Source organism: Daphnia pulicaria, chromosome 4 (genome assembly GCF_021234035.1).
Source record: "Daphnia pulicaria isolate SC F1-1A chromosome 4, SC_F0-13Bv2, whole genome shotgun sequence".
Lineage (NCBI taxonomy): Eukaryota > Metazoa > Arthropoda > Branchiopoda > Diplostraca > Daphniidae > Daphnia > Daphnia pulicaria.
The window spans coordinates 898,755-912,390 of record NC_060916.1 but is presented as its reverse complement, the minus strand read 5'-3'; the positions used below and the strand labels follow the sequence as shown (position 1 = coordinate 912,390).

Here is a 13,636-nt window from a genome sequence, read left to right as displayed (position 1 = left end):
CTGACTTGCACGAAAGAAAATTTCTATTTATAATTCTGTTACCATGCAATATGTTAACATTTTCAAGCCCTTTAATAAGAGACTTCGATCCGAATCCTCTTATCACTGATGTGTTGCTATCCAGTTTATCCATACGATCAAAATAAAATTTAAGAGTCAAATTTGGCCAAAGTATATAACATTGCAAGGTAAACACGAACAGAAATGTAAAGGCACTAAACAAAATTTTCAAGGAATAATAAATTTTTTTTTAAATAAAATCTTTAAGTAAGATGCCAAACCTTATTTTTGTTTAAAGCTTCCTTTTAATTTCCAATTCTTTTTTTACAGCACCATTTGATACGTCCCTGAAATCGCGAGTCGGCCACTGATGTCAACCTACAACGCAGTTTCTATGTTGGAATTGGATGGTCCTGGAACGGAGATCCTTCAGCCAAGCTGGACTTTATCCATGACAGAATAGTGGCGTCCATTCTGCTCCATCCTCATCTTCGCGACCCACACTCATCCAGCTTCATTGTTTCGCATGCTGGTGCACAACTTATCTTATACTTCACTGACGAGTTAGGCCACTTCACTGGTCGCTTCGTTCGCTTTGACACACCTGCAGTCACTCGTCACGGGATTATGCTCAGGTACCTAACACACACTAACCTACTTGCTTTAAACTTTGTGTCTGTATGATAATTCCTAAATCAGTTTTGCGAGTCATAAACTAAACGTGTTAGTTATACCGGTTATACGTTTCCTTTTTCTAACGCTAGTGGCTTTATCATGGGCCTTTGATAATTTTCACCTTTCAAATTACGAAGTCGGTTGCAGTTATTTTGCACATAAACATTCATCGGCATCGTTATTGTGTGGTAACTTTTGGGTGATAATTGACGATAACTATTCCATCAACAAATCACACTTGTAAATTTTGTAAAAAATTGCCTTTTTTTTGTGTACTTCCAGTTTCCAAATTCGTTAATAGTTGTGTCAATATTCGTGTGACGCCCAAAAAATTACATATTCATGATCGACGTGAAAATATTGGAAAATTGTCCAAAATCGTAAATTTTCCTGATGCATAGAGTTTATTTTTCGATTTGGTATTTGGTTTAATTTGTCGACAACACAACGGTTGAGGCTAGCTAAGCTTACTTTCGGTGTAGCTACTTCCTTAAATTTTTTATAAAACTAACAAGTGAATTTTGTTCTCTTAATAGATCTGAGTTTCAGTCTACCTTTATGAGAAGTATCTGGATGTCCTTTCAAGAAAAAGGACAAGGACTATACGGTTAACAAGGTCCCTTGTTTGCTAACACGTTGGCTGCTACCTTTTAATCTCTATTTTCACTTGCTTACAACATCCCTCTTAATTTGAGGTATGTCTTCCTGTCGCTACAGTCTTGTTTGAATATTATTATCATCCAAGTAAATGTTCATTCTGCTTACAGGGCAATCCTTTGCTACTTATCATGGACTGCATCCATTGGTGAAAATCGACGAGAGAATGCTGTAATTCAAGATTGATAAATTGTGTAGTTGTTAGTTAACTTACAAGTGCATAATCTGGGCTCCCTTCTTTTCTGTGGCTCCGTTTCCCTATCTAACCAACCACTAACCAACGCCCGCCGGTGGTCACTCACCCGCTGTGAAACCAGGAGGAGGGGAGGGCTCTGGTCGAACGGGGACTTGGAAGGCGCATGATCCGATGAAAACTTTTGGAGGGTCATGAGTCTAACTCGGAAGCCTAGTATGACACCATCTCCCCGGAAAAACTTGCCTCGTACTTCTCTTTTCTTCTCGGTCCAGATACATATCTCTGGGGGCCGTAGACATGTCCTATAACAGCATGTGCGAGTTAAAACAATGCAACCCACTACCCAATGAAACAAATAGCCATGATTTATTTTTTGTGGAAATCTCCGTCAATCAAGTTACAAAGACGATGCAGATTTCCGCTAAACTAATTCCATCGCGTTTTGTCTCATTGCCGCAGCGGTGGTGGCGGGTTGCGTTTAAACTCGTGCAGTAGTAAACCGTCTTGAACCGGACGCTCTGTTTATTGATTTTAAAATTTTATTTATTATTTATTTTAATTATTATTTCTGAAGAAATTTTACGATTGTTTAGGTTATGTATTTTCGTTTGTTTACAATTGTACATGTTAAAGTTATTTAACATTATTATGCGATATGTTGTTTAAGGTATGTGGGTGTGGATAGTTGGATATGAGTTAATAGGTGGTTAGGTTGGATATAGTGGTTAATAGGGGGTACGGTTATACATATGTGTTAGTAATCCTTTTATCCCTACCTACTACGTCGGTATGACAATATCTGTCAATAAAAGACTGCAATTTCTTTTGAGATACGTTAATGCACCCCCTCCCCCAATTTCCCCAATCACGAAGACGTGTTTATTATTTTTTGTTGACGTGAAAACATCCCACATTTCTGTTTTTGTTCCTTCTGACCATGTTAACGGACGACTGCATAGACACAAAGAAAATTTAACAAAATACTTTATGCAACACAACACCAGCACGGACAGCACCAAGAAACAGCCACAGTCAGCATAGGCTACAGCAACATCACATCGGACAGCAACTGTGTAGTTATAAACCTATAACCAAAATGAAATTAATTTTCAACATAAATGAAAAAAAAAATAATGCTATAAGTTAACCCAAATATCCTATGACAACAAAATCTGATACACCCATTGTTAAATTTTTTTTTTGTGAAAACACAAAAACTTGTTTACGATTTAAATTCAAATTCAATCAACCTTTGTAGAGTACTCTACATTGAAACAAATATTCTTTCAGTACAAAAAAAGTTTCCATGAACAAAAATCATAACTATCCGATTGAAGGAAAGAGCCGTTAACCTTATGAAATCCAAAAATATTACAACTAGACTAGACTAGAAAATGAAAGCAAAGTTTTTTGTTCATGAAAACTTCTTAAGTCTTACTTCTACTTCTAACTTGACACATTTAATTTCAAATCTAGAATAAGATCATCACCTTACTGGCCTTCTATTGATGTTAACAGCAATGGATAATGAGAATTCCATGTGACAGCCTATCCACCTGCACGATGGGATTCAAGTGCTAGACTGGGTTGAAGTTGTTTTTGTAGTGAAGAAATGGCTGAAGTTCCATATTTGGAAAAGTGCCTACAATCACAAATGAAAAGTTTCATGATCCAAATTTTAATAAGATTAACTTTAATTTCTAATAATTATTAGGAACACGTACCAATGATGAATGATCAACCTGGATCAACCACCAACCAAGAAATCCACGCGTGAATGAAGCAGACGTCACGAGAAATGGGATTCCATGAATGTAGTGCGAAATATCTCTACCAGGTGCCTCTGAAACAGAAAACAAATTATTACGCGCTTTTTTTTTTTTTTAAGAGAGTAGTTCTAGCAGTGCACATTTATGATAGGGATTTGCAACACAAATATATCCAGCATTTTTATCCTGATGACGCAGTTAAAGACCAATAAATGTCCGACATCTTTAAAAACAGCCACACCATGAATTTGATTCTAAAAAATTTCTTTTGCTTGTGATGACACATTTGCGTCATCTAGAGGAAGGCAGATAGTTGTTAAGAAAATCTGGTTTTAATTTGAATTAAAGCCCTCCAACTGGCCACATGTAGTCTTCACACACACACACACACAAATACGGAAAGCATATTGGGCAGCTAATCAAATATTAAAAAATTACATTTCTGAGATGGAATTACAGCTAAAGTGAAAATTTACTTACTTGAATTAATTTTCGGACACGTTTTAGCGAAACCCAGGCTTCAACTAATCCACCAATGACCCATCGGAAGGCATAAAGGGGACTGATTAGCACGTTGAATAAGGCCATGCAAGTGAAAACTTTGGCTGAAGTCAAAGTGCCACCCATCAAGACGAATGTGGCGAAGGTCAGAATGGCCACCAGAACCGGCGTCAGGGCCCAGAAGTAGACGCAAAGAGCGTCTAAATACTTTCGGGCTTTGAGTGCCTTGAGCTCTTCGGTTGGAAGCTGCTTTATCCGACGTCCCACGGGTAGAATTTGACAATTTTCACGGATATCACCCAGCAGTTCGTTCATGAATCTGACACGTATGTCTTTAGCAGCTATCATTTCCGCGATATATTTACCTGAATAACAAATAAAACGACAAAAAATCGAAGAATTAGAAGAAGTAAAAACCGAAAAATTTAAAGTAGAAATTCAATTTAAAAGGTAAAGGAAATTATTGAGCTAAAAGTATTTTAAAAATATGGTTAAATATGCGAAAGTATATAGTCTACGGTAACGGTATGGCGACCGTAGAACTCCAAAGACAGAAGAACTCCACCGACAATAGAACCCCAATGTTTTGAATGATTTTTAAAAATGTCTTTGTATGTGACAGTAGAACTCCAAAGACATAAGAACTCCTTTTTTTAAATATTATTAAAAATACCCGACAATAGAACTCCAATAATTCTGAGGAGTTCTTATGCGCGTCTTTGGAGTTCTACTGTCGCTGGAATTCTACTGTCGCACACAAAGGAATTTGTTAAAAATTACTTGAAATATTGGGGTTCTATTGTCGGTGGAGTTCTACTGTCAGCAACCCACGGTAACTACCATACAATACGATAGGTTGGGTTAAAGTTAATAAAACGATTGCTAATGCGAATCACGATCGGAGCAATCTTACAATGTCTACACTCATCGATCAAAATTGCATTTAAATCCCATTTAAATTTCCCTTGACAAAGAGTAGATGTCAGTTCCTTTTTTTGGAATACGATAACAAAACATAAAAAATACCCGGGAGATAAATAAAATCAGCTTGAATCAATAACTGTTCTATAATTCTATTCGTATTTGTTCTTGTTCTTCCCCTTTCCCTTATCCCTGTAAGACCAGTCTGCAGGATAATGCCCGTTTCAATAAACGATAGATTGTCCATAGCCAGCCACGTATAACACAAATAATATTAGACCAGGACAATAGACTGACATTCAAAATTGTGACAAACTTATCTTTTTTCCACAGGGTTTATATAACCACAACGACTCGTTTATCTCAATTGATCACTAACCTCAAAAGCAACAACGAGTCGAACTATATAAGTTGAAACGCACGTCAAGTTGGAAAATAGTTTCATTATAAATTCGAAAAATTAAAGAATGGCGCATTTTTCTGTAGTCTCACTCACCCAAGTTGTTTTGCTGTTAGTTTTGATTTGTGGGACGCCGAGTTCGACTGGCGCTGCCTTTTCCTTGGAAGAAGAATTCCTACAACTGAAAGAAAATTATGTAAGAATTTGTAAAAATTTATTTTTTACGCGAGGCTTCTGTTGTCGACAGTCCGATTAAATTCGTAATTTTCAAGTCTTATTGTAATTTTATTTCATTTCGCAATAGATTCAAATGAAACAAGTCGTGAAAAGTTTGGAGACCAAAGTTGAACAACTAAAGGGCTTGGAATCGACAACGATTGAACTGCAGGCCAAAGTGACTGTACTGGAGGCCAAAGTTGAACAACAAGATTCGCTTTTAACTTCCCTTTTACGAGAGAAAAATGAACGTACAGCAGCAGCAGCAACCGACTCAATTCCAATTAGCAATAATCCATCGGCTGCCGCCATCAACGGACTGCCGTCTTCGTGCGGGGATCTCAAAATGATTGGCCACACCCTGAATGGATTTTATTCCGTCATAGGATCGACGATGATGGAATCGGTTTACTGCGATTTCACTAAACTCCCTAGCGATGCGGGTAAGTTTCATAAATTTTCAGGGATTATTCAGTTTAATTCTTTAATTAATGAAAAGGTTTCCAGAAATGGATCGGATACGCCGACGTCAAATCGGCACCCGTCCATTTCTACGTCACGAGAAATTCTCCATTTAACACAACATTCACTCCAATTCCGTTTGAATTGGCTCGGGTGAACGAGGGAAATGCCATGGACTTGACCACGGGGAAATTCACGGCACCGCGACCGGGAACTTATTTTTTCTCATTCACGGGACATCCCCGCATTTCGGATCCATTGCCTTACTTTTTTATTGTTGATTTTTTTATGAACGGGAATCTAATCGGGGAGAGTTATATTCAAGAGGACACGAGCGTCACTTTTAAATATAGTCCGATGACCCTGCAGTCGACGCTGAACCTGAAAACAGGCGATCAACTCTGGCTGCAGATTTTGTACACTGGTTCATCCACGTTGGATGACGGCGGTTACCACCACACCCATTTCACAGGTTTCATGTTGAAGGAGGAAATTGTGACGTCCTTTTGAGGATCAACATCCAAAATCATCGGTGACACGAACCAAAATACACTGAATACACAACTGAATACCCAAACCAATTTTCAAGTTCCTATCTGCAAAAATATAGACGCCAGATTTGCAGAATGCAGGGCGGACTACAAATGGAAGAAAATTAATTCACGTCTAATTCGGTAAATTTTCAAATAAACAATTTTACTGGTGAATTTGCATTTCAGTTGTGCACTCGTTCAGAAAAATTCGCTTGTCTGTCTCTAAAAATAAGGGAAAGGGACGTGAAAAACCCGTTTTGATTGCCACATATAAAAATTGATTTTATTTTTAATTTTAAAATTTCGCTTGAAATCAACACGAATGCGTCTACAGTCTACACACCTTATTTATCTTTAATAAAAGTTTTTCACTATTTTAATTTGATTTCATTAAATTAAAATGATTTCCTTAATCCTTATCACGGACCCATGATTTTACAAAGGGGAATGGGAGGAAAATTCGTTCGACTTTAATTCATTAAGGGTTGGGAATTTTATTACGAAAATTTGTCTGTGATATACAAATAAACATTGTTAACGCACAAAAAAATTCAAATTTCCATGTGGATGCGACAAGGAAAAAGCAGATTTATATTGAAAAATGTGGGGCGAAGACGAAATGAAAAAAAAAAAAAAAAATCATTCGCATCTATTTTTTACGTATTGAAGCTTTTCAAAAATTTTTTCACATGCCGATTATAGTTGTGCATTACTGCACAGAAAATGGCATGTCTATCTGTAAAACTAAAAATAAGGGCAGGAGACCTGAAGTACTCATTTTTATTGCCAGAGTTACCCCCCAAAAAATCGGCAAACGAAATCACAAACGAAAACAAACGAAATCGAAATCAAATTAAAAAGAAAATGAAAAGGCAATATTCCCCAAATGATAACAATAATAATACAAATTCCCTAAGTAGTTTGTCTTTGTCTTTAGTAAATGTGTCTCCCTATTCCAATTTCGGTTTTCATTTACAAAATATAAAATGTGAATTTATGGCACATATAATGGACATCTATTCGTTGTGAAAAAGGACGACAAAGAATAACAACTGTCGTTTCAAAATGAGGGACCAACATTTTAACTAATAATGTTCTGTTAGTTAACTAAACGATTGCTAATGCAAATTTGGACTTGTGATCGATCAACAATTCGAAATTCAAATTACAATTCGCGAAAGAGACATAAAATGTCTTACCTGCTGCCGGTGCTGCCTTCACTTTGATAAATTTCGTTTGGTATCTCCTTTTCAACCTCAGTGGAATTGGCTCCTTAGGTGATGAAATATTTGTAGTCATCGTCTTCATCTTGAAAAGTGCCAGAATTTTATAATTATGACGACGTGAAACTCTCAACAATCTCTGTACAATTTGTCTCAATCAGACAATTGAAAGGAGGTATCACTTTAACAAAACACTGTGAACTGAGTTGGCAGCCTCACCAATATCTGTAGGCGAACTGTATCCTATTTCAACGAGAGAATGGAGAGTTGGAGACATTTTGATTTGGCACTGCCATGGCACTGCAGAGTGCAGACGAATATTCGTGAGAACCGGGGAGCGGCGATGCCAATTTACAAGTTAAACAAACTGGAAAAATGCAAAAGACCCAGTTTTTATTGTGACCTAATAAACTAAAAACATTTAGGTTTTATAGTAGTAAACGTCAGAAAATGCCATCGTAAAATAATTTTACCTTTATCTGGTTAAAGAGACTACTGGTAGGTACTTGGCACTAGCTAGGTTACAGGAGATAAGGAGACATTGCAAAAAAAAACACAAAAGAAAGTTAAAATAGAATGTAGTTGAAAGTTATTTGCAAGTCAAAAAACAATATACTTGTCTTTATTTAGATTTTACCTTAACGAGAGCAGAGTTTACTTTGACGATATCATCGACAGTCAAGGCGTTGAGAATACTCCGTTGAGGGCGATATCGCAGCATACGCTAATATTTTCCACAGTTGCATCTGATTATTTTTCTATGGAGAAAATCACACACACATTTCCGACATTTCTTTTACATTCTGCTGTTGGATATGAAACTTTTATGGCACTCACCGTTATATACTCCTCTGTACTAGATCCTTTGACAAGAAAATTGACGTAACACTCTATTGTTAGCTAAATCTTCAATCTACATTCGTCTTAAAATTGGTGAAGGGCAAAACAGAAATGTAAGACGACGTAAAATATTTCGCAATATAACGAAAAATGTAGCCCCACTTACCCAAGTTGTTTTGCTGTTGGTTTTGATCTGTCGGACTAAAAATGGGCGAAAATGGGCAGTTTTCCTGCAGTTTCGAGGTGAGTCCGCAGAGTCATGATAAGCGGCGTCATGACAACCGATCATCAGTGGGGAGCCTTCACGCATCGAAGAACTGGATAATCGTTTAAAAAAAAAAATTTCTCTCAAAAGGACCTAGATTCAACTAAAACGGAATAATTTGACTATTATAGTTCCGCATCAAGTCGAGTCATCATAAAACAAATATGTTGCTCAAGAATAACAACCAAATCTCGAATCAAAACTGTCAGAAGTTATCTTTTTGGACTCTTTGCAGGATAGGCGATTGATAAAACCGCACAAAGCTTAACCTTACTGCAACTTTAATGCCAATGAAAATGATCCGTTCAACTTGCTATTGAGTTAATTAAACGTTAATGAAACGATTACTAATGGGAAGCATGATCGGAGCAAGTGCACTCGTCAATCGACAATTTCAATTCAACTTTTCCTTCACGTCTAGTAAAAACGCGAGTAACAAATCAAATCAATTTGAGTCAATAATTTATATCTGTTAGTTTTTGTTTTCCTTTACCTGTTCGACCATTCCCCAGGGTAAACTCCGTTTCAATAAACGGTAGATTATTGTCCAATGTCCATAGCCACGTAGAAAACTTATCTTCTTTCGACAGGGATTATAAGTAAACACAAAGACCCGTTTTCTCAATTTATCACTAACCTTTAAGTTGAACGCAACAACGGGACGAACTATATATAAATTGAAACGCACCCGCAGTTGGAAAATATTGGTTCATTATAACCAATTCCGAACAACTATAAATAATGGCATATTGGTCACTAAACTCACCCAAGTTGTTTTGCTGTTGGTTTTCATGTGTTGGACTAAAAACTGACGAAAAATGGGCAGTTTTAATCAGGTGAGTCCGCAGAGTCATGAAAAGCGGCGTCATGACAACCAATCAATCAGTGAGGAGCCAATGGAGCCATCAGCACGCATCGAAGATAATTAAAGCGGAATAATCGTCGTCCAAAAAAAACCTTTAAGAACCTATAGTCCTATAAAGAACCTATAGATTCAATTAAACTCAACGGATAATTGGATTATAATATTGACGTAACTATTGGAGTCATCTTAAAACAAATATAATGCTCAAAAATAAAAACCAAAGTTTGAATGAAAACTGTCATTACACTCATTAGTTATCTTTTTTGGACTCTTTGCAAGATAGGAGATTGATAAAACCATACAAAAGGTATTTAAACAACTCAGAGGGTTATTCTGTCGATTGTTGCGTGTCGCTTTTGTTACACAACGCTATTGGATAAAAGAAAATCGAGTTGAAATGGGTCGTTTGACAGTCTATTGGGGTTTGATGTTAGTTTTAAGTTGCGGGGCAATTTTTTCCTCTGCTCTTACCACATTTTCCTTGGAAGACAAACTGCAAGAATTAGAATTGAGACTAGAAGCCAAAATTGAAGCTAAAAATGTTAAACTTGAAGAAAAGGTGACACAACTGGAGGCGCAACTTGAACTAAATGTAAGTCTACTGTTGTTAGTTTAATTCAGAGTTTCACTTTAGATTTTGTTTTTCTATGACAGAATGAACAAAGACAAGATTTGGCATTGAAAGTAATACAATTAGAGGCCAAAAATGTCCAACTGGAAGTCAAAATTCAGGAGCAAGAAATAATTTTAACTTCCTTATTGGAAGCCGCTGAACTTCCGGTTTCCACTGATTCAAAATTATTTCCAATTAAAAAAGAAATTTCAATTCATTCAACTGGAAAGAACGGAATCCCAAGGACATGCAGAGAACTTCGTGCGGCCGATCCTTCACTTTCATCCGGAATGCACTGGATCGATCCGGACGGGCAAGGTGTCGGCGATGATCCGATTTACGTTTACTGCGATATGACATCAGGTGAAATACTTAAATTTTCAATTAAAGAAAAATATGATCTGATTTATTATCTTTCCATTAAAACAGGATCGACCTCAATTCTACACGATAGTGAATCTTCTTTAAATGTTGGCCACTGCGCCGATGCCGGGTGCTATTCACGTTCCATCAACTACAATTCGTCAATGGGACAAATAAAAACTTTGATGGAATTATCCACTGAATGCCACCAGTCGTTTAAAGTCAGTTTCAGTTGATTAGTTTAATTGCTTTTTTTTTTCCTTTCACATTTTTCATTTTTAATTCTATTATTAGTATGATTGCAGCTATGCCCCATTCGACTCAAATGACGTCGCCTATTCCTGGTGGAACGACAGAGAAGGAAATGCGCAATACTTTTGGGCCGGAAGTAATACGGACGGAGTTCACACCTGCCAGTGCGGAATCGATGCAAATTGCATCGATCCTGCAGCGAAATGCAACTGTGACACGATTTCACTAATTCAATTAGTCGACGACGGTGTGTTATTGTTCTCACATTCACAGAATTAAAATGAATAAAATTAATTTCGTTTGCAGGTGTCATTACTGACAAAAATGTTCTGCCCGTCACTCGTTTAAATTTCGGACGAACTCAACTGGAAACTTCATCCGGCGTCCATACCCTTGGCCGACTAGTGTGCACCGGATTAGTGACTTTGACTGGACTGCCAAAGTCGTGCCAAGATTTGTGGTTAATTGGCCACACCCTGAACGGATTTTATTCCGTCATGGGATCTGCGATGATGGAATCCGTTTATTGTAATTTCACTAAACTACCGGACGATGCGGGTAAATGTTTTAGATTCTCTCGAATTATTTAGTTGCAATTATCTAATTCTATAATTGATGAAAAGGTTTCCAGAAATTTATCGGATACGCCGACGTCAAATCTACGCCCGTTCATTTCTACGTCACGAGAAATTCTTCATTTAACACACAATTCACTCCAATTCCGTTCCAGTTAGCTCGGGTGAACGAGGGAAATGCCATGGACTTGACCACGGGGAAATTCACGGCACCAAGACCGGGAACTTATTTTTTCTCATTCACGGGAACGGCGCAGATTTTATCTTCATCTCCTGCTAATTTTTTTTCTCGTCTTTATTTGAACGGGAATATAATCGGGTCGAGTAATGTTTACGAGAATACCACCCCCGTTAATCAATGGAGTCCGTTGACCCTCCAGTCGACGCTGAACTTGAAAACAGGCGATCAACTTTGGGTGCAGATTTCTTATTATCCTTCTGGTTCATCCTCGTATTTGTATGACGACAACAGTGGCCACTACACCCATTTCACGGGTTTCATGTTGGAGGAGGAAATTGTGGCGTCCCTTTGAGGTTTCGGGTTCAACATTTAAAATTCGCAAAATGAACGTTGACGCGAAAATTTGGGGAAGGGAAATAAACTCATTCGTTTCCAATTCCTTAAATAATGGACATTTCTTTACCAAAATTGAACTGTGGATGTAATTACTAATTACACTTACTGAATACACTAACCAAGTTTCAAAATTCTATCTGCAAAACTCTAGACGTTATAAACAAAAAACCAATTTTGATTGCCAGATTGACAAAATGCAGGGTGGACAAGAAATGGGAGAAAATTCATTCGCATTTAATTTGTTTACGGATTAGAATTTCCAAATTATTTTTTTACTAATGAATTTGCATATGAATTGTGCAATCGTCCACAAAAATCACATGTCCATCTCTAAAATCAAGGGCAGGGGACTTTAAAAACTAATTTTGATTGCCAGATATAAAAATTATTTTTCATTTTTAAATTTCGCTTAAATAAACACGAAAATAACACGCCTACGTATTTCGTTTATCTTTAAAGAAGCTTTTCACAATCTTCCAATTTAATTATTTCCTTCTCATGGACGCAGGATAGGAAAAGAATAGGGGAGGAAATTCGATCGACTCCAATTCGTTAATGGGAATTTCGTGACGAAAATTTGACTGTGGATAGAAATAAACATTTTGAATGCAAAAACAAATTTTCCAGTTTCTAACTGTAAAAATGTGCACGGGACAAGTTAAAAATCAATTTTAATTGCCAGATTTTAAAAATGTTGTTTTCTTATCGCAGCTCAAATATCAAATCAACACGAGAACGAAACTGTTTATTCGTTCGCTGTGAAAAACGGCCATGAAAAAAAAAGAAATGAAAAACCATTTCATTTCAATCATTTCGTGCGAATCAATTATTCCAATCATCGGCACGTCATCAGTCAAAAAATCGCAATTGAAATTACGCGACAGGTACAAAAAGTTCTTACCTGCTGCCTCCATTTTGATGACTTTCGTGGTGTGGGCTCAGGTGATTGGAATTTTCTGCATCTTGTCCATTGACAGGGTCGTTTATTCACGGTCTCTTGTGGGATCAACTGTGATTTATATCCTCTGCAAATTACGTCGACTTCAATCTCCACAATCTCACTAGAATCAAACAAATAAATGGTTTCAACTTTGACACAACACTGTGAACTGAGTTGGCAGACTAATTTGTTGCCTAACTACTTCCTAACTTGACGAGATTTAACGAGTTTCAGTTTTGATTTGCACTGCAGACGAACATTTGTGAGAAGAAGCGGCGATGCCAAATTTATAATGGAAACAAAACGGAAAACAGAAAAAAAAATGTTTTTTAAATCTTTTCTTTCTCTTTTTATTGCCAATGTTACAATTTCATTCACCTCCAGCAATTTTGATTAAAATACTAAGAGATATGACACTCGGACTAACCTAGCAAATTACAAAAAAAAAAACCGTATGTGTTATAGTTACGTCAGAAAATGGCATCGCAAGTTCAATTTGTCCTCAATCTTCTTAATATTAATTTCACAAAGCTCAATGCGGATCCCAAGACGAGAACGGCTTATGGCAATGTCTTTAAGTTGAAGTAGAATTATTAGCTGCAAACTTATCCAATTCCAAGAGAGAGAGGCGGCGAGAAGCGGTGTATAGGGAACGACATATCTTCTTTCGGCTAATCGGATCAATCCTGCTTGTGGCATCAATCTTTTCTTAAGGAAATCAACATCGATCTTAACTTATTACGGAAACCAAAATTCACACTTCTCTTCCTTGTCCACCTTCTTTCGCCCCCTG

At 37.0% G+C, this 13,636-nt stretch overlaps 2 protein-coding genes and 1 pseudogene across 2 annotated transcripts in view; 1 reads left to right on the top strand and 2 right to left on the bottom strand.

Annotated features, from left to right (window-relative positions):
• The window catches only part of LOC124336387 (calcium uniporter protein, mitochondrial-like), an 878,707-nt gene that overhangs the window by 524,506 nt on the left and 340,565 nt on the right, over window positions 1-13,636 (bottom strand). The gene's annotated exons all lie outside the window — the stretch shown is intronic.
• LOC124336524 (ATP-binding cassette sub-family C member 10-like) lies at window positions 3,378-4,146 on the bottom strand. The gene is made up of 2 exons (XM_046790368.1): window positions 3,778-4,146; window positions 3,378-3,712 (listed from the first exon to the last, which is right to left on the bottom strand). The coding sequence occupies exons 1-2, from the start codon at window positions 4,144-4,146 to the stop codon at window positions 3,671-3,673; spliced, it is 411 nt and encodes a 136-aa protein (XP_046646324.1). The 3' UTR covers window positions 3,378-3,670.
• LOC124336676 lies at window positions 5,107-11,946 on the top strand (annotated as a pseudogene).